General features: G+C 45.1%; 1 protein-coding gene across 3 annotated transcripts in view; it reads right to left on the bottom strand.

Moving 5' to 3' along the window:
* triob (trio Rho guanine nucleotide exchange factor b) overlaps positions 1 to 19,010 on the bottom strand; it is a 147,530-nt gene that overhangs the window by 8,587 nt on the left and 119,933 nt on the right. For 2 of the 3 annotated variants that reach the window (XM_080768879.1, XM_080768880.1), the window contains 16 exons: positions 10,850 to 11,142; positions 10,071 to 10,241; positions 8,868 to 8,963; positions 8,142 to 8,290; positions 7,733 to 7,799; positions 7,544 to 7,647; positions 7,343 to 7,412; positions 7,106 to 7,195; positions 6,053 to 6,145; positions 5,900 to 5,950; positions 5,577 to 5,654; positions 4,374 to 4,565; positions 3,930 to 4,107; positions 2,550 to 3,457; positions 658 to 908; positions 393 to 531 (listed from right to left, as the gene is read on the bottom strand). In XM_080768879.1, the coding sequence (XP_080625005.1) occupies positions 393 to 531; positions 658 to 908; positions 2,550 to 3,457; positions 3,930 to 4,107; positions 4,374 to 4,565; positions 5,577 to 5,654; positions 5,900 to 5,950; positions 6,053 to 6,145; positions 7,106 to 7,195; positions 7,343 to 7,412; positions 7,544 to 7,647; positions 7,733 to 7,799; positions 8,142 to 8,290; positions 8,868 to 8,963; positions 10,071 to 10,241; positions 10,850 to 11,142 (2,930 nt within the window). The remainder of the gene's footprint in view (positions 1 to 392; positions 532 to 657; positions 909 to 2,549; positions 3,458 to 3,929; positions 4,108 to 4,373; positions 4,566 to 5,576; positions 5,655 to 5,899; positions 5,951 to 6,052; positions 6,146 to 7,105; positions 7,196 to 7,342; positions 7,413 to 7,543; positions 7,648 to 7,732; positions 7,800 to 8,141; positions 8,291 to 8,867; positions 8,964 to 10,070; positions 10,242 to 10,849; positions 11,143 to 19,010) is intronic. The other variant, XM_080768881.1, reaches the window with a different exon arrangement.

The following is a 19,010-nucleotide window of genomic DNA, read 5'->3' as shown; positions in this document are numbered from 1 at the left end:
GAACAAAAATAAATTTCTTTCTCATACATTATGCAAATAAACCTTTTTCAGTAGTCAGTTCAAATTGCATTCTGTAAAAAAAAAAATCACAATTTTATTTTAAAGCCCTAACCACACCAGAGGGTCGCCATGCAACTACTTGCAACTACTTCCAACCATTATTCCCAATTCTCAAAAGAGTAGTTGCAAGGAGTTGCAGCTGGTGTGGTTTGGGCCTAAGTGGTTAGTCTCTGTGACCTGGTGGATTTCAAAGTAGATAACAGACCTTTTTTTAAGGCCTTGGGACTGAATGTAAGACTATACACTATGACATATAACTAGATCTTTTCAATGCCTTCCTTGGAATGAGAAAACACAATCTGACAGACACTGAAGCTGGGAATTCACTCTACCTTGACAGAAACTTTGTTTGCCAGGCCGTCCTGAGACTTGCGGTAGCCGTTCTCCATCTTGCCCTCCTTCCGGTTCTCCTTGTCTCTCTTCTCTGACTTACGGCGAATTCTGAGTGCTGTGTGCCATGATAATGACTTTCTAAAGGAAGAAGAGGCAGTCAGTTTGCTCAGTATTTAAATATTAACAGGAACATTTAGCGTGCATGGCATTAATCCTTCCCATATTTGTACTGATATCTGCCACGGACTGCCTGCGTGTCCTTACTTGATGGTTCCTTCGGGGAGGTCGGGGGTGATGGAAGCCGAGGTGTGTCCCAGTACGTAGCCAGGGATCCAGCCCTCAGCTGCGGGGCAGTGCTCGGTGGCCGCTCTGTACACCAGGAACATGTTTTGCTGGTTGCTGGCTAACATTTGGACCACTTCGCCTTGTGCCACACAAATCTCATCTTCCTTCACAGCCACATAGTCCTGGGTCACCAGCATGGTGGACACACTGCTGCTACTGCTGCTTTCACTCTGCAGGGGGAGAGGGTTGGACACCATTAAACATCATGCCTAGCATGCAAGCAAAGAATGAATGAATGCATAGATCATGTATTAAAGTGTGTGCACACACAAGCATTTATAATTAACTATTACTAGTACTAGTACTAAGGACTAAGGCTAAGACAAACCATCAGAAATAACTTAACAAAGAATAACTCATGGACCAAATTCTCTCTCTCTCTCTCTCTCTCTCTCTCTCTCTCTCTCTCTCTCTCGCACGCACGCACGCACGCACGCACGCACGCACGCACGCACGCACGCACGCACGCACGCACGCACGCACGCACGCACGCACGCACACACACACACACACACACACACACACACACACACACACACACACACACACACACACACACACACATTCATACAAACTTAATTTGATGTTGAAGAGGGAGAAATGTGTGGGGGGAAAAGCTTTGAATCACTTAAAAAGCTCTGTACCAATCAAATGCTTCATTTGATCGAAAGTAAAACCAAACAAGGCGCTCGCTAATACATGTCTGCCTGACCACATGCCATGAAGCAAATATTAGTCAGTGCTTTGTTATTCTGCAGAGGTATGGTTAGAGCTAAAGTTGTGAAAGTCAACAGTTTATACAGAGACAGATCATTTCAAGATTCAAGGGATTTATTTGTCACTCACTCACTCACAATACAAGCAGCCGAATGTTGGTGTGACATGCTGCTACACAGACTGTGCTCACAATATATTGAAAAACAACAAGATATAATACTGGGTATAAAATATAATGCAAGCAGTGTTAATGATCTCTGTTTGCCAAAGATAGAACGGAAGAAGTATAACAGGAGTTCCGGAAATGCAGAGGGCCTGGGCAATGACTGTGGCTGTGCAGACTGGAGTAAATTCTGTGTAAATTCAGTGCAAAGTGGAGATTGCTGAAAATAAGGTTAACAAGAAAAGGGGGAAAGAAGCCAAGAGGTCGTAAAAATATATTTGTTTCCTTTTCAGATGGGGGTGGGGGGGTGCAATTTTGCTTATTTAGATAGTAGTGAGGAAACGGAGGTCAGAGGGAGAAGGATGACATGCGAGACATGACAGCAGTCAGGTTCCAGCTCAGGTCCTTGAGACTCTCAATGAGCATGTGGTCCGTGCACTAACTGCCTAAGCCACCTCCAAACGTAATCCTCCATCACATCGGAAGCATTTCTATAGCACACATTCAGAGGACATCAGTGTCTATTGGTTGCAGCTGCGAAGCACATAAAGACACTGAGGATTGCGTAACAATGTCTTATTATGGTAATCTAAACGGAGAGAACAGATAGTAAACAACTGCTCTCTCAGCCAGCTCCACACTGTTAGTACAATCCAGAAAAGTCACACACACACACCCCCACACACGCACACACACGCACACACATACACACACACACACACACACACACACACACAATTACACACACGTTGTAGTGGCAGGTTAGTGAGCTTAGATAAGAGATTATTTCCAGCGCCACAGCAGTACTAGTGATAGTAGTAGATGTTGCATGAAGAAGCCATTCTCAGAGCCAGTGGCAGGATGACTGGCCAACCAGTCAAGCCAGTGTCGGGGTTAGTGACTAGAGTTGAAGCCTGGGCCTTGATCTTACCCCGTTGCTCTGGGTGGACTGTATGGACTGCTCGCTGGTGGAAGAGCAAGTGCTCATGCGGTCTACGTCCTTACTGTGGGTGGAGTGGCGGTGATGAGAGGGTGTACCATGGCTTCCTCTGCCTACAGAGTCCCCGCCGCCACCACCACCTTCACTGGGGTAGGAGAAAGAACCAGGCCGGCTGGCAGGGGAGGCAGGAATGCTCGGGACCGTAGCCCAGAAAGTGCTGCCTTTGTGAGCTGGGCTGGCGGGAACCAAGGTATCCTTCCCCAGACTTCCTCCTCCAGGGGACTGAGGTGAAGTCAGGGGAGAAACCGTCCCGACTCGTGGGTTTTTCAGAGACAGAGTCAGAGGAGCCACAGCCAATGGCTCCTGTCTCTGGGGATCCTCGCCGCCTCGCAGGCCCTGCCTGGGGCTGCCCTCCGAGCTTCCCGGTGGCATATTGCTGTTATTACTGTTACTGCCACGAGGGCCGTCCAGCACCCTCATCTTAGGGACCTCGGAGGCTAGCGCCTCCTCGTCCGCAGCAGCGGCATCTGGATAAGGGTTAGGGGGGAGGGACGGTGGGGTCTGGGAGTGGCAAGGTGACCACGTACCTGCTGATCTATCGGGCCCCTCGGGGCCCGGGGGGTGGTGGTGGTGGACGGGCTGGGGGAGGCGTGAGGAAGGCTGGGGGATGCGGGAGGGCCGGGATCGCGGGCCGCAGAGGGAGGAGTTGCCTCCGGATCCCCCGGAACCGCCTCCTCCTCCTCCTCCTCCTCCTCCTCCTCCTCCTCCTCCTCCTCCTATGTTAGAGGTGCTGTTGCATCCGCTTCCCCCTGGCAGACCTCCACTACTGCTGCCGCTCGGCCCACCTGATCCCCCGCCCCCAACGTGATTCCTCTGGTACTCTATGGGAGAGGTCAGAGCTGGTAGGGATGACAAGAGAGCAGCAGGGAAGCAAATTACTTTCAGTGCTGAAGAAAAGTCACACATTGCAAAACAATCACACTGTGAGGGGTGCTCTAATCATCATACATCACATTCCGTACTCCAGTCAATCAAATGTAATTCCGGCCAATCACTTTTGGCATCTCCATTTAGGATGGATATCTTTAATCTATGAAGGAGGTTTTACTGAAGAGGTCTGACGAGGCTATATAATATTGTAGGAAATAAATACACACATGTACAGTGTATGGTGCTCCTAGGCGTCTACAAGGAAATACTCATTAAAGACAAAACCATCAACTGCAGACCAAAGCAAATTTGTTGAACTGCAAGTTTAATGGCTGCGTCTGTATGTGCTCCACATCAGTGTACAACAGGATCTAGTCACCTTTACAATGGCTGCGTCTGTACAGTATGTGCTACACATCACAGTGTACAACAGGCTCTCACCATTGAGGAAGTTGCGCTGGTTCTCCAGTATCTGGCTGACCTGGTGGATCCAGACCTGACTGACCCCGGGGCTGGTGGAGTGCAGAGTGTAGTTCTCCTGGCTGCCACTAGAGGACCTGGAGGTTAGCGTGAATTTACAGGCGTCTTCTGGGTTCTCCTCCAGTCCCAGCCAGCTCACCTATGAGGGCAAGAGAAGAAAGAGTGTCTCAATGTGAACAATTCGCAGCCTAAGCCAGGGGTTCTCAAGGAGCCCCACCAGTTTGGTTTGCATTTGGCCACAGACCCCCCCCCCCCCCCCCCCCCCCCCATAACTCAAATGGAGCTGGTTTCATTGATTTCATTTGTACACTCTTTAGATATAGACCTGTAAGGGTCCATCATCATCACCCGGAAGTTATGCGGGAACGCCTACTGAGTGGCGTTGACAGCCCATACGACCCTTACCTTGATGCTGTTCTTGAAGAGGTAACCAGGGCTGCTGTAGCCCTTCTTCTTGTCAAGGGGCTCGCTGAAGATAACTATCTGCTCAAAGAGGAAGACTCTCCGTTCCTTCATCCTGGACAGAAGGCCCCCGTCCTGGTCTGAAACCATGAAGGTGTCCTGGAGGAGCAATCTGCCCTGGGCCACAATCTTACCCTTGAGAGGAGAACGTGCACAAGAGAGGAGAGAGGACACGGTGAGTGGCGGGAGAACACTTAGGTGCTCTTTACACGAGGATGGTGTTCATAAAAAACGGCAAAATAAAGTATCGTTTGCTGCTGTCATTTAGACGAGAACCGTGTTCACAGGAGGTGAAAACGCAACGAAGTGAAACCACCTCCCAGAGTGGAAATCTTTTAGAACGCCGTTTCCTATGGTCTCCATATAAACAGGCAAAACGGTGGATCCGCAAAACTTGTGACATCATGGCTTACGTCAGCTCTGGTCGGCTCGCCCCGTGTCCTACGTTTTTACATGGTGTCATAGGCATGCGTCAGTTGCTAGGGGAAACGAACAACAACAACAACCATGTCGGATAGTCCGGTTTGCTGGAGGTGTGATGAGGACGCGACGTTTGTTTACTTTCTGTGTAGAAGAAGAACGGAAGTAGTTCTGCGCATGCGTGACTTATGTCTATGGTTTATATAAGCACTGCGTCACACGGACCCCACAAGGACACGCGCCACCTAGCGACCTGGCATATATATGCATGCACTTTGTAGCGTGTTCATTCAAGTGTGCGTTCTCATGTAAATGGTCCAAAAAAATGAGAACGCAACGGGACTTTGACGTGTTATATGGAGATGGTCGCCGTCTAAAAGAGGCCTTAGTAGTGTCAAGCATACAACACTGTCATAGAGTGGAACACAGTAGAATAATGAAATCACACTCGTATGAAGTGCATCAAATTCTCACACATCACATTCCGTGCTCAACCAATCAAATCATCACAAATGTCATTCCGGCCAATCGCTTTTGGCATCGTCACTTTTCTGCCCTCACTTTAATCTTCAATATGTACTTTGCTCAGCCAATGAAATCATCGCTATGGGGCCAATCACAAGCCAATGTTTGGCTTGTGAACACACACACACACACACACACACACACACACACACACACACATGCACACTTCAAAACTTTCCAAACTAAGAACCGTTGTCTTACTTCGAAGCCTTGGAGACGTCCAACGTTCATCATGTCATTGCAGCGCTTGGGAACCACACACATGACCTCTACTGCTTTCTACAGCAGCACAGGGAAACAACAACAAGAGAGCAAAGTTTTATTCATTAAAGTAGAACAACTGAGTGGTTTAGATGATTAAAGAATAAATTGTACTCGAGGCTGGTATCACCTTCAAACTGTCGTCAGACTCATTAAAACACCACCCATTTCTTGTCGGATCCACAGCCAATTATTAACCACTTATTGACTACCATGAATCATTTGACAAGAAAAGGCTTTATTTCCAGAGCAACTCATCATACCTCCAGCTCTGCTGTGTCTGCACCAGCCTTCTTGGAAATCTTTAGAAGATCCTGGGAGACATAAGAATTGTACCAGCTATGAGCATATTTTGCTTTGAGACAACACAGGCCAATATACAGTATGTGTTCTTGAGTCATGTGTGGTGTAGCGACCTTCAGCAGCAGCTGGTACTTCATGATGCGTTGGACAGGTTTGATCAGCAGGTCTGTGAGCTGCAGTCTGTGACCCAAACGCTGCTTAAGCTCCTGGTGGAAGACATACAACAAAGATGACGTTATGACGTCCTGTTCATGTGGATAATACTGTATAGTTAAACCATTCAAACCAGGAAAGCATCTGTGTCATTTTGAGTTGAGCTAAAAGTAAAAAGCATTATTACTTGCGCAAGCAGAGTGTGCAAGTACTGTAATCGGCTGCGTATGTCAGTGGCGTTGCTCAGCCAATCAGGGACCAAGAACAGCGTTCGGCTGGGTATGTGGGTACATTCCACCAGCCAATGAGAAACCACTGTTCTCAACGACGTAACTAAAATACGTTTCAAAATTGTTATAAGGTATAAGGGGGTATGTATCGACTGGCTATGTGTGTAGTGTGTATGTCGGTGTACTCCACCAGGCAATGAGGGATGACTGACCACTGCTGTATTTTAAACCTAGACAGCAGCAGAGAGCTTTAGGACTCAGAGCAGCAGTCGTACTTGTGTGCAATGCGCAAGTTGGCAGCTCGACAGAGTGCATTAATAGTTTTATACTTTGGCTATTCAAAAATTGCATATACATGTATACAAGCTCATAGTGCGTCACTTCGTGCCGCGCTACAAGCTTGTAGAGCTGCTATTTTTGAAAAATCGTGACAATTTGTGCAAATCTTTGAATTATTCTAAAGCGAACATTTTTAACTGAAATCTGTGACAAACATATTTTGAGATGCGGGGTCAGCGGCCAAATACATATCATTTTTGGGGTCCTTGACATGAAAAGGTTTGAGCACCACTGATATAGCAACATACATTTTTGGATTTCGAAGACATTATTTTGTAGAATCGGCCTAAATCGGTCTTAATTGAGTAAACAACATGATAAGCATTGATCTAGTGCCACTCACAGCATGAGAGAAGAGCTTAATAAAACTCAACTCAACACAATGTAATAAATAAAATAAAACATGAGGCAAGGATGGTTAAGTGTGTAAAATGTCATTCTTACTTCAAAGTATGTGTCAATGTACTCAGACACAATGTGCTCAGACTTGGGCTTGTTCTGACAGTACACTATGTACATCTGTAGTCTCCGTTCCTGCAAGACAAAGGCAGCAGTGAGAGGCTTAGGCAGAGACACAGTACAGTAAGGTTTCTTTCACTTGTTGTAAATGAGTTTACAGTATATTGGCTGTAGTAGAATGGGAATTAAATAATAGTAATGAATAATTGCATTTTCTCTCACCTGTTTGACAAACAGAGGAGCCAGCCTCTCATTATCCTCCAAGCACTTCTCTAGTTCTCCAATGAAGAAGCTATGAAGCATTCAAGAAACACTTAATGAAGGTAAACTGCTTTCAAAAGTCAAATTCAAGCTATTCCAGTGGAAAAACAGTTATTCACAGAAGTTCATGTCAAAGTGAACTATAAGAGACAGTCAGCATACTCTTTATGCCAGTCGTAGATCTGGTGGATGTTTCCAAAGACAATCTTGTCTTTTCCTCTCATGTCATCTGGAACTCCTTCCTCTTTCATTCTGGTCATGTAGCCCTGGCAGTGCACATACGTTTAAATGATACATTCAATAGGCCCATCTCATAATCATTTTCCTGCTGTCTAGGTTGCATTTCCTTACCTCCACCACTGATCCCAGGTCCCGGACATAGTCCCTCTCAGTCTCCACCAGCTCCAGTAGCACATAGCTAGGGATGGAAAACAAACCTTCACCATCTCATACAAATGGATGATGTACTGTATACTGTAAATAGGAGTAAATAGGACTGAAATATAGAGATACAAGGGTTCTGCCAGTGATGATATGTAACTCCAGTATTCACAACACGCTGAGGGAATTGCCTGGTGGCCCAGCCAGACCATTATATCCCTCGTGAGCCGCGGGGACCCGAGTTCGAATCCAACTCCCCTGTCACGTCTCACATGATTCCCCTTTCTCTCCCCTAGGTTTGCCCTAGTGTCTCTACAGAGTCTACACTCTCCTATCTAAATAAATAATGCATAAAATGCCAATAAAGAAAGAATCTCACTGTCTTCTCTTCAGGAAGCTGGACTTGCGCTCGTCCACGTCGTCGATGGGGGAGGAGGAGGACAGGAGGGAGTTGTCCGAGGGGTTGAGAGACGGAGAGCTGCTGTCCCCCTGCTCCACTGACAGAGAGCTGGGACGCTCCTCCAGAGACTGAAGAAAAGAAACAAACAATTGAAGAATGAAATAAACGTGTTTATGAAGGATTGAAAGAACATTACTGCACGCAATCTCATCGTGTTTTTACATTCCAAAAATATCAAAACCAACATCATTGTGTGTCTATGGAGCTAATTGTAGTGTTGACTTTTATATGTGTGTAGATGTAGGCCAGCGGGCGTGTGTGTTTGTGGGGGGGTGTTTGCTAGGTGGTTGGAACAGGGTACAGTGGGAATGTGTTTGTGGGGGGTGTTTGCTAGGTGGTTGGAACAGGGTACAGTGGGCGTGTGTTTGTGGGGGGCGGATGCCAGGTGGTTGGAGGGGGACAGCTGGCACAGTGAGTCAATGTTCAGAGTCAGACCGATGACAGATGACACAATCCTCTGCGACACCACCATAAAGAACATGTAGGAAAACAACCACCCAGACCCTAGATACACAGTATGGTGTGTGTGTGTGTGTGTGTGTGTGTGTGTGTGTGTGTGTGTGTGTGTGTGTGTGTGTGTGTGTGTGTGCGCGCGCGCGCGTGCGTGCGTGCGTGCGTGCGTGTGTGTGTCATTATCGTTCATACCATTTTGCTCTTCACCAACTCTTCTATGGCGCTGACTAGTTCAGCAGCACTGGGAGTCTCCGAACTACCAGGTCGACCAGACAGGCGCGAAGCAGCCTGAGAGAGCGACCAATATATACAGTGACAGTGAGAGAGATAGAGAGAGAGAGAGAGAGAGAGAGAGAGAGAGAGAGAGAGAGAGAGAAAGAGAGAGAGAGAAAGAGAGAGAGAGAGAGAGAGAAAGTTGGTGTGAGAGAGAGAGAGAGAGAGAGAGAATTTATAAGCCACTTTCTTTTGATAGCTTCCTTTAAGACCTGCACTACTGCTCCTTTTTTAACCTCCCTTGTTATACAAAACATAAAAAATGAATAACAATAATAATAATAATAATAGTCATTTGATGCTGCCTCATAACACAATAATGTCAGCTGATGTACAGTAGAATACATTTTAAATGTAGGTGTCACACATACTGTGTGAATGGCTCACCATTGATGAGTTTGGACTCCCGATATCCCGTTTGTCCAAATAAGAATTAGAGTGGGAGTGAGGTCCCTAATAGCTGGCTGAACTGGGGCCTAGTTGAAGCTAATCACAGGCTAATGTTGAACACACAAGGGCAATGAGGAGGGCTCAGGTCAAGGACAAGTTCTGGGATTAGACAGCTCTCTGAACACAAGTACCATAATGGTCAAATGACTACAGACAGAGGGAATGTTGCTAAATATTCTATTGGTGGAAAGGCTTGACTCTGAAATGGGCCAGTAATAAGCACACACCGAGGTAGTGCCAGGAGACATCAGATACAACACAGGACTTAAAGAGAATACAGCATTTAGCTGATAAAACCTCAGTAGCCCACAGTGCTTAAACGATACCATAACGTTTCAATTTGTATCCAGCTCAAAGGGGAATGAATGTGTGAGGAGATATCAAGTAAGCGAGGAAAAACAGCAGTGGGTAAAGGCAAGAGAATCATAACAGGAGTTTTTACATGGAGAGGTAGGGAAACTGGGAGAGAAGAGAATCATAACAGAAATCAACATAATGCTGAAGATAGGATCATGCAACCATCAAGAAAAGAAGGAAACAGAAAAAGATGTATTAGTGACAGTGTGAGTGTGTGTGTGTGTGTGTGTGTGTGTGTGTGTGTGTGTGTGTGTGTGTGTGTGTGTGTGTGTGTGTGTGTGTGTGTGAGTCTCTATCAGTGCATGGTCCCTTCACCTTGTCGTCCTGGGAGTCAGGCTGCAGCAGGCTGTGCTGCTGGATGGCCATAGGGGGCGGTAGAGGGACAGCGTCCGCGCCCTCCTCCCCCTCCTCCTCCCCACAGCTCTGCATGCCAGATGACGAGGACTTGGAAAGGGTCCCGCTGCTTAGGCCCTCATTACGCATGCGCTGAGAGGAAGAGCGAGAGTTGAACATACATTGTAAACCAGTTTATCACGTATCGACCGATGCCAGCCAGATCTGACTAGCTATGATATGACTTAAGTTGATCTGTAAGTCTGTGAATGTACTAAGGGAACCAAAAGGACCCTCCTATGACGAAATCAAAATAAAAACTAAGCTATGATGACTAAAACTAAGACTAAATATACTGACAATTTTGTCAACAAATTAAAACTAGACTAAAATGTTAGGGAGGGACTAGTGGAGAAGAGATACAGTAGAACTAAAAGACAAGGCAATTTATGTTTGGTGTGCTTACAAGCACACAACGCAGATCAAGCAGAGCTTGTAGACCGGCTATTTTCAGCATGCAGCCAAGTGTAAAATCAGGCACCATCAAGGCCCACCAAAACGCATTTTTGTCGACAAAATCAACTGTAGATTTAGTAGATTAAAATCGTATGATATTTAGTCAAATAAAACTAGACTAACACTAAAACATGCCAGGTAAAACTAAATTAAAATGTATTCAAAAGACTATGACAAAAACTAAAGCTAAATTTGCCGTCAACACTGATGAGAAGCACTGGTATAAACTATAAAGGCTCCTTCACCTCCTCCAGGTTCTCGTCCTGCGGCGTGGCAGCATTGTCGTCCGAGTCCTTCATGGAGCCGTGCGTGGCGTCGGCGTTCTTCCTGGCGTCCTGCTGGCGGCTCTTCTTGTGCTTGTGGGCCAGCTTCTTGACGTGGCCGTCCGCCTTCCCGGAGCTGAGGCGCCGCACGGGGCTGGTCAGCCACTTCCTCAGGGTGTTCCCGGGACGCTTGGGCCCCGGAGAGCTGCTGTGAGGCCCCAGGGTGTGGCTGGAGCCCGGCTGCAGGGAGTCGTTACTGGACACGGACAGGGTGTCTGAAATTGGGAGAGATACGACAATGCTCATAAATGAGTGAAGTGAAGGTTTGAAATGCGAGCATTGGTACCGATTCTTTTCATCTGCATAAATGGAGTCCGAATTCTAAATGGCTCATCGTGATGTTTCTACGGACAGGATGGCATTTAGAATGGCATGTGGTAACCTTATGGAAACAGTATTAGAATCCTTGATACATCTTCCACTGTATGAATCTTTGGATTGTGAGAGTGCAGCAATACCATATTGATTCTCTCTCTCTCTCTTTGTGTGTGTGTGTGTGTGTGTGTGTGTGTGTGTGTGTGTGTGTGTGTGTGTGTGTGTGTGTGTGTGTGTGTCTGTGTGTGTGTGTGGTGTGTGTGTGTGTGTGTGTGTGTGTGTGTGTGTGTGTGTGTGTGTGTGTGTGTGTGTGTGTGTGTGGTGTGTGTGTGTGTGTGTGTGTGTCCATTATCTTGCCTTTGTGCTGAATTGTACTTCTAACTTTACAGTAGATGCCTTTCAAAGTGAACAGGGCTGTTGCTTATTTAAAAATCATGGCCCACAGCATTATGTAAAACGTCTCCCTTGGGTTTGTGCGGGTGTGTGTGTGCATGCATGTGCTCATTTTGCGGGTGTGCGTGCATGCGTGTCTGTGCGTCCGTGCACACACATGCATGTGCGTTCATTCGTGTACGTGCATTGTTATCTGAATAAGCCGCACTGGCCTCCCCATCACAGTGGTGGCAGCTCCCTGGGGAGACTGTAGGAGGGAGCTGAATCCGGCTGTTATAAATGGAATGGAAAAATGTGTATACATAATATAGAGGGAAGATGAAAACCTCTAAGAATGATCCACCTCATCTCAACTTGACACCTCCCGCCACATCCCTCTTTCTTCCCTTTCTTGCTGCCATACTACAGTACTGTACATAATGTCTTCCTTCTTTCATTTTCTTTCTCCCTTTCCTTGACGTATCCACCAATCAACTGGATTTCCCGCTGCAACCTGTATTCATGGCACTTGGTCATCCACAAGAAGCGACAGACGAGAGCGCTTGCTTTGGAATCGCCAGGTTTGATCCCGGGCAACATACTTAAAAAAGGAAACCAACGTTTCGACCTCGGAAGGTCTTCTTCAGGGAATGAAGAAGACCTTCTGATGTTCGAAACGTTTCCTTTTTTAAATAAATGTTTGCACCGTGGCTATGAGTGTGCAGCCTTTTTCTTTATCTTCTATATTTATTTCCCAAGGCCAGCAGCACCTCACCAACACTGGTGTGTGGCCTGTCCTGTAGGTGTAGCAAAACCTCCTTGGTGTAGCAGCTTGGGACACAGACACCCTTGTTGCTCGACTGATACCACTTCAGTATGCACATGCATCACTGTTCCACTGGGACACGCCACCCTCATCTACATGGAGCGTGGAGAGCTGGAGTTTGGAAGCGCTCATTGGAAATCACTCAGCGGTCCTGCCTACCACCTGTTTCTAAATTGCACATAATGCAGGAGGCAGCAGGACATTGCGTTATTGAAAAAAAGCGCTTCGCTTTGACAAAAATACTCATCTGCACGGAATTTCTTGACAGAAAGTAGTGGATTTTTATCCATGCAGATAGGAAGAGAATAATTCAAGCTTTCCATACACCTGCAATGTTGGCGAGTTTAACGTTCTTTAATGCAATCAAATCTGTCAGATTCTGTTTGGATGTATGGGCTGTCAAAGCCAGGAAGTAGTTTTTTGCCACTCAGTAAGCGTTCCAGCATAACTTCCGGGTACAATGATGTTACGTGATGATGATGTCACAGTTACTGGAGTTCCGTTGTGTGCTGTCACAGTGTGCACATTCAAGGCATTTCACCTCGTAAAAAATGGTCAGAGTTCAAAGACGGGTGACAGCATGTTTCCGCACTAAAACAGGCTGCCTGCTAAAGTGGGGGTGTGGAGGGGATAAGAACCTGGACGTGCTACTGGGGCTCATTTCAGAATGACGTACTGTTTCAGTGTCCAAATGCAAGCCTGTGTTCACTAGGAATTTGAATCAATCAATACTGTGTTGTATTTTGTCTTCATAATAGTTCATATGATACACCTGATCAGAATTGAATCTCACTGAATAGAAGAGTCTTGGAATGAGGTCTGGCGGAGCCTGTTTCGTTTCTCTCTTGTAAGCGGAGAGAGTGAAGGAGCTCTCATGGGATGATGTTCTCATGCTGCAGAACAGCAAATGATTTCCAGAAGGAGCATGCCTGCAAAAACAAGTGCATCTGTATGGTGCTACAAGCTGTCATTAAAGGAACAGTGCAGCATTTTAGACTTTTAGTACTACATTTGACCGTTCACCCACTTTTATACAAGCTTTTTGGAATCTACTTAAAGTAAGCCTTTCCTTCAAAACAAATGGAAAAAGAGATTACCTCCACCCAGTATACAGACTCCCCCAGCCCCCTGGACATTTGCCTATAAATAGACTATAATTTATGATTATCCTGCAATGTGGACAAACTGTACATCACTCTGGCTTCATATGTACACTGTGGATACCTATCTGTGGACAACAAATATTTATCTCATCCCATACTGCATTTTCTCCAATGAAAATGATGCGATTCCTCTCATCTTCCTTGTGTTTTTATAGCATTTCCCTTCTGTCACAGCCCAGAAAGCGGCCTGCCACAGCATGCCACCAATTTCACTCAATGGATACTATTCTAACTCTAACCCTCACAAACTCTACTGTCCATGTGAAAATGTTACCTGGCAATCCATATAAACTGGATTACGTCACCAGTGGTGCATTTAAACCTGTGTCCTTCAGCTCCCTTTGTGAAGCCTATGTACAAATGGCTTTGTTGAGCAAGTTGAGTTATTTACTATCCCTGTTTAGAATGCTTGTTTGTGAGAAGACGTCACGCTACAGGAGTGCTAACTTCCGTTGCAGCAGTCGGCTGACTATAAAGCAAATGTTCCATAAACTAACACTTTAAGATGGAAACTTCTACAGTATGTCTCAGTATGTCCTCAGTACAGAGCTATTGCATCTCGAATATGTGCCCTTACTGCACTCGAAATTCACAGAGAAGTGGCATCTGTTAAAAATTAAGGACCAAACTACGTGACTAGGATGAATGACTTTATGTGACCCCATAGGGTATTTTCTCATAAATGGTAGGCATGGAAATGCCCTCTGCCCATTGAATTAGTACAGTACTAAAATGTATAGATGTTGTGGGGTGTCTGTCTGCCTGTTCTTGAGTGAGCACACCTGTGTGAGTGCGTGTGTATCAGTCGTTGAGTCTTTGGGAAAGTTATGTTTTACTGCGCCATGCTGATATAAAGCATGTGTTCCAACATTGCATGCGGAGAAAGAAAAGATGTTTTTCCACGAAAGAAAAACATCTCCCACAGTATGCCCCACAGTGTCCTATCTGACTGCAGGGATTTATCCCAGCATCATCTCACAATGAGAAAATCAGGCTCTCAGACTAGAGATTTATACATAACCGGTACCTTCTGAATGATAGCAGAACGGCGATGTGGTGGATGTTTACACGACACTGCCCACACAACTCCGTTGCATGGATATCCTACCCAGGGGTACTATCATTTTAAGAGGTCATGGGCAGCACGGGAAAGAACATATATTTTTGTCCTGTGAATTATACATTCAATACCAGAGAGAAGACACTTTCTTTTTGCCCTGGCCAGACACTGCACAAGCAGTGCAGGGTGTTTGGCAGCACAGGGAGACTTGCTTCCAGCATGTTGAACAAACACAACAGAGAAGCCATAAACATGCAGAGGTCAGGCATTCTCATGTGGAGCAAACAGAGCATGCTACCTACAGACGTGTCGGGTTCACGACCCGTCGTGCTGGAGGCCGGGTTACTACACCAATAGACAGATGTTTTACACTGCTGAGTACAGTCAGTGAGAGGAATGAACTGCTTCTTTTTCGTTTGGAATGAACTAAATTCCAGTCAAATTCAACGAACACCTGCATCATCTTAGCTGTAGATTTGCTATTAAAATTATTTATTATGGAAGCAAAAAGTATGGGAATCATGTGGACCAATTAAAAATTATGTTCAGAACTAGATAAAGTGTGAATGGAGTGTGAATGGAGTTTCTAGGTGAAAGCGATTTTTTGAAAGTTTTGCGTGGGCCAAAAAAATGGGCCAATCCTGCAAACTTTGAAAGCCAATGTTAGCCAATTAGGATGGAATATGAAATATCGGACAGATCACATGACTATAGAGATAGTATGTAACAATTTGTGGGATTTTTGGACAGAATCTGGAGGAGTAATATCATAAAATGTGATTTTCAAAAGTCAGCCTACTGGTGGCGCTATAACAGGCAGTTCTGGAGGCTCAGAGGTTCATCGTGTGCAAAATTTGGCATCGACCAGGTTAACATTGCCAGAGATTAGCTGGTAACAGTAACTGCAGTCTTAACTCGATCAAGGTGTCAGACAAGCTAATACACAACAATGCGAGTCATGATCTCCCCCCCCCCCCCCCCCCCCAATAATGTCCCCACACTTTTTAGGTCCTGACGGCGCCACTGCTCTGGGCTGACTGTAGTGATCTTGTTAACAGAGAGGTGGAGCACAGAGTTAACAACCTCCACAATAACCCTAGACACATACGATACATTGTATGCAGGTGCATGCATGGAAACATACATCTTCAACGGCACACGCACATAGTGCTAGTCTGCGTCAAGACCTGTGTTCTTTGCCCTGTGGTGTGTCTTTATTCATGAAGACAATTCACCATTTAACACTCATGATGAGTCATGGGTGACAGCATTAGGTTTACTAGGCTACTGGTGCTTCATACAGAAAATGGTCATAAAAGGTAACCTCCAAAACAACACAGCAAGTCTCTAGGTAGGTTTTCAGTTATTAGAGTCTTATTGAGTTCTACAACATTACTTTCGCTCGGTTTCACTTTTATGTGTCATTTAGGAATGAAACTTCATGAATATTATGTACATAATCCTATGTAGTATGACAGCACCGTTCCGTTTGATCTTTTACTCATTTTACGCATTACACATCCTAATGGCAGCTAGGGTTGTAGCCTACTACACTTCAGAAGGGTTTCATCTACACAGTATATGTGGGCAAAATACCTAAAATGTCTAATTGGTAGACTGGTGTCTCACAGTGTCCCGACTACTAATTGGATATAAAGTGTCTGGTTGCATTCCTGGTCTCATCAGCAGACTCAGCAGGGTATACCTTAGTGCCCAGATGACTGTGACAGCAGCCACAGGGCATGGAAGACGAGGTCAGATACACAACAACACCAACCCACTTGCTCCGCTGTTCGACGACAAAGCTTCACGCACGCTCAAGCTTGCAAGTTCACACCCAAAACCAAACAGCTACTTAACTGTCAGGAAGGACCTTAAAATCAGCACCTGACCATCCCATCAACATCATAGTATCTTCTTTCCACTATACCCTGTTAGCCGATATCCTCAGGGACATTCCAACAAGCCTATTTTAAACAGATGCCTGCTACTGTTTCCTCAGATGCTGTCTATTACTGTACATCTACCCACCACAGCCAACTCTGTCTCTGTTTCATTCATGCTGTTGTAAACATGCTAGATTTACAACTCTGGGTGCCTCTGCCCTATGGTTAGTGACTCGGAAGGGGGGATTGGGGTGGGGGGGCTTGTCCCAGAGGCATGCCTGGGATTCCAGAGGTGACACATCGGGGGGGGGGGGGGGGCATCCCTGGCGTGACTGTGTCTTCTTTCGGAGAGAGGCGCAAACGTACATAAATGCACACAATTCACATGGACACACACGCCAGTTGATGTGTCTGTTGACGCACAGAGGGGGCTTGGGTGTGTGGGACAGCCCCAGGGGGGATGCTAGTCAATCTACAGAATGTTTACAATGCTGGAGAGGACATGACACAGTCCGAGTTAAGAAGGGTGTGGTGGAGGAATATAGAACTAAGATGAGTCCACAGAGTGTATGTCTAAGTATAGTCCAGTGTCTAAATGTATATTCTGCCTTTTGCCAGTTGTCTACACTACAGTATATCTAGTATGTTCTTTGCTGGTAGGCTACAGTAGTTCTGCATTGAACATTTATGATGGTTTTGTCTGTACCAAGTGAACATTTATGATGCTTTTGTCTGTACCAAGTGAACATTTATGATGGTTTTGTCTGTACCAAGTGAACATTTATGATGCTTTTGTCTGTACCAAGTGAACATTCATGATGGTTTTGTCTGTACCAAGTGAACATTCATGATGGTTTTGTCTGTACCAAGTGAACATTTATGATGGTTTTGTCTGTACCAAGTGAACATTCATGATGGTTTTGTCTGTACCAAGTGAACATTCATGATGGTTTTGTCTGTACCAAGTGAACATTTATGATGGTTTTGTCTGTACCAAGTGAACATTCATGATGGTTTTGTCTGTACCAAGTGAACATTCATGATGGTTTTGTCTGTACCAAGTGAACATTCATGATGGTTTTGTCTGTACCAAGTGAACATTCATGATGGTTTTGTCTGTACCAAGTGAACATTCATGATGGTTTTGTCTGTACCAAGTGCCAAAGAAAAGTCCATTCATGAACCGTAGAAAGGAAACTATTTCTGGGTTCTGTGATGATTCAAAATAATTGTATTTAAATTGGTTTAATGTTTTTGACTGTAAGACAAGCAAAACAGGTTGGTGTGTCCATCCATCACATGTGTCCACATCACTCTGGGGTTCCTCTCGTACTGTACTAGAGGTTTGCACTCACATCTAACACCACGTGTCAAATAAATAAACGTTACATTACATTGGTGTTACACTAAAAACTTGCATCATGCACTTGTAACCAAACTGCATGGAGGCGCGTGTCACGTGATTGGGTGTAGCCAATCATTTGGAATTTCTCTGCCGTCCACTTCCAGTTTTAGCAATATCTTTAAACCCTTTTTTCTTGTAATCTAGGTTGCATCCGCGGTGATTGAAAGTTTCTATTAGCTTTGAATCCCCATCGATGATGTCACTGGTGGACGGATTTCTGAACTGCCCACAGCACTCCCATGAGACACAGACAGATCAGACAAAAATGTTACATTTTATCATGAACATTAGTGAGGATCAATTATATGAAGGTAGGTTGAAAAGTGGTGAAGTGGTCCTTTAAACAAACAGAGTACAATGTCAGTTTTCTATTCTGCTCCATTATTTAATCATCTCCTTGGGCTCTGTCATGAACACCCTTTTGGCCATCTGTCCACCACCAATCTGACCCAGTAGTCACTCTCAACCAGACAATTCAATCCCATTAGGCTATAGCTTGCTCACAGAATTACTCCCATTTGAAATACCTCCCAATAATCCCCCTTTGATCAATTCATATCCATCATAAGCCACCCTGAAAATAATAGGTCAGCATTTGATTTGAAATCTACAGTGGACAACAACATACAGAAAAAAAATAGATCTTTTTCTGACACTTCTTGAAGAACACAACAGTGGTGCAATTTTTCACCATCACTAAAGTTCAATGAAGAATAGACATGCTACAGTCTATATACTGTATGTACGTATGTTGAACATATCCAAGTGACACCAAACAATTGGAGCACTGAAAGCACATGAACCCCTTTTCAACCCATTTCTATCTTTAATCGCTTTTTGGTAAAAAATGTAATGCTCCACATTCTCTCTGAGACAGACAGCAGACTTGGAAAAGACATATCCTCAATTCCTCACTTAGATATACTAATGTACTGTATGTTCATATATAGAACATATACACCGGTTCAACTGCATACATAACCCTAAACACTCATGTTACAGTACACATAACATAGTACATACCCAGGTCCAGTAGCCAGAACTTGCAGTTGCCAG

This window comes from Protomyctophum bolini, assembly GCF_963924005.1.
Source record: "Protomyctophum bolini genome assembly, chromosome: 7".
Taxonomy (NCBI): Eukaryota; Metazoa; Chordata; class Actinopteri; order Myctophiformes; family Myctophidae; genus Protomyctophum; species Protomyctophum bolini.
Note: the sequence above shows the minus strand (reverse complement) of the source record. Positions and strands in the feature narration are given on the sequence as shown.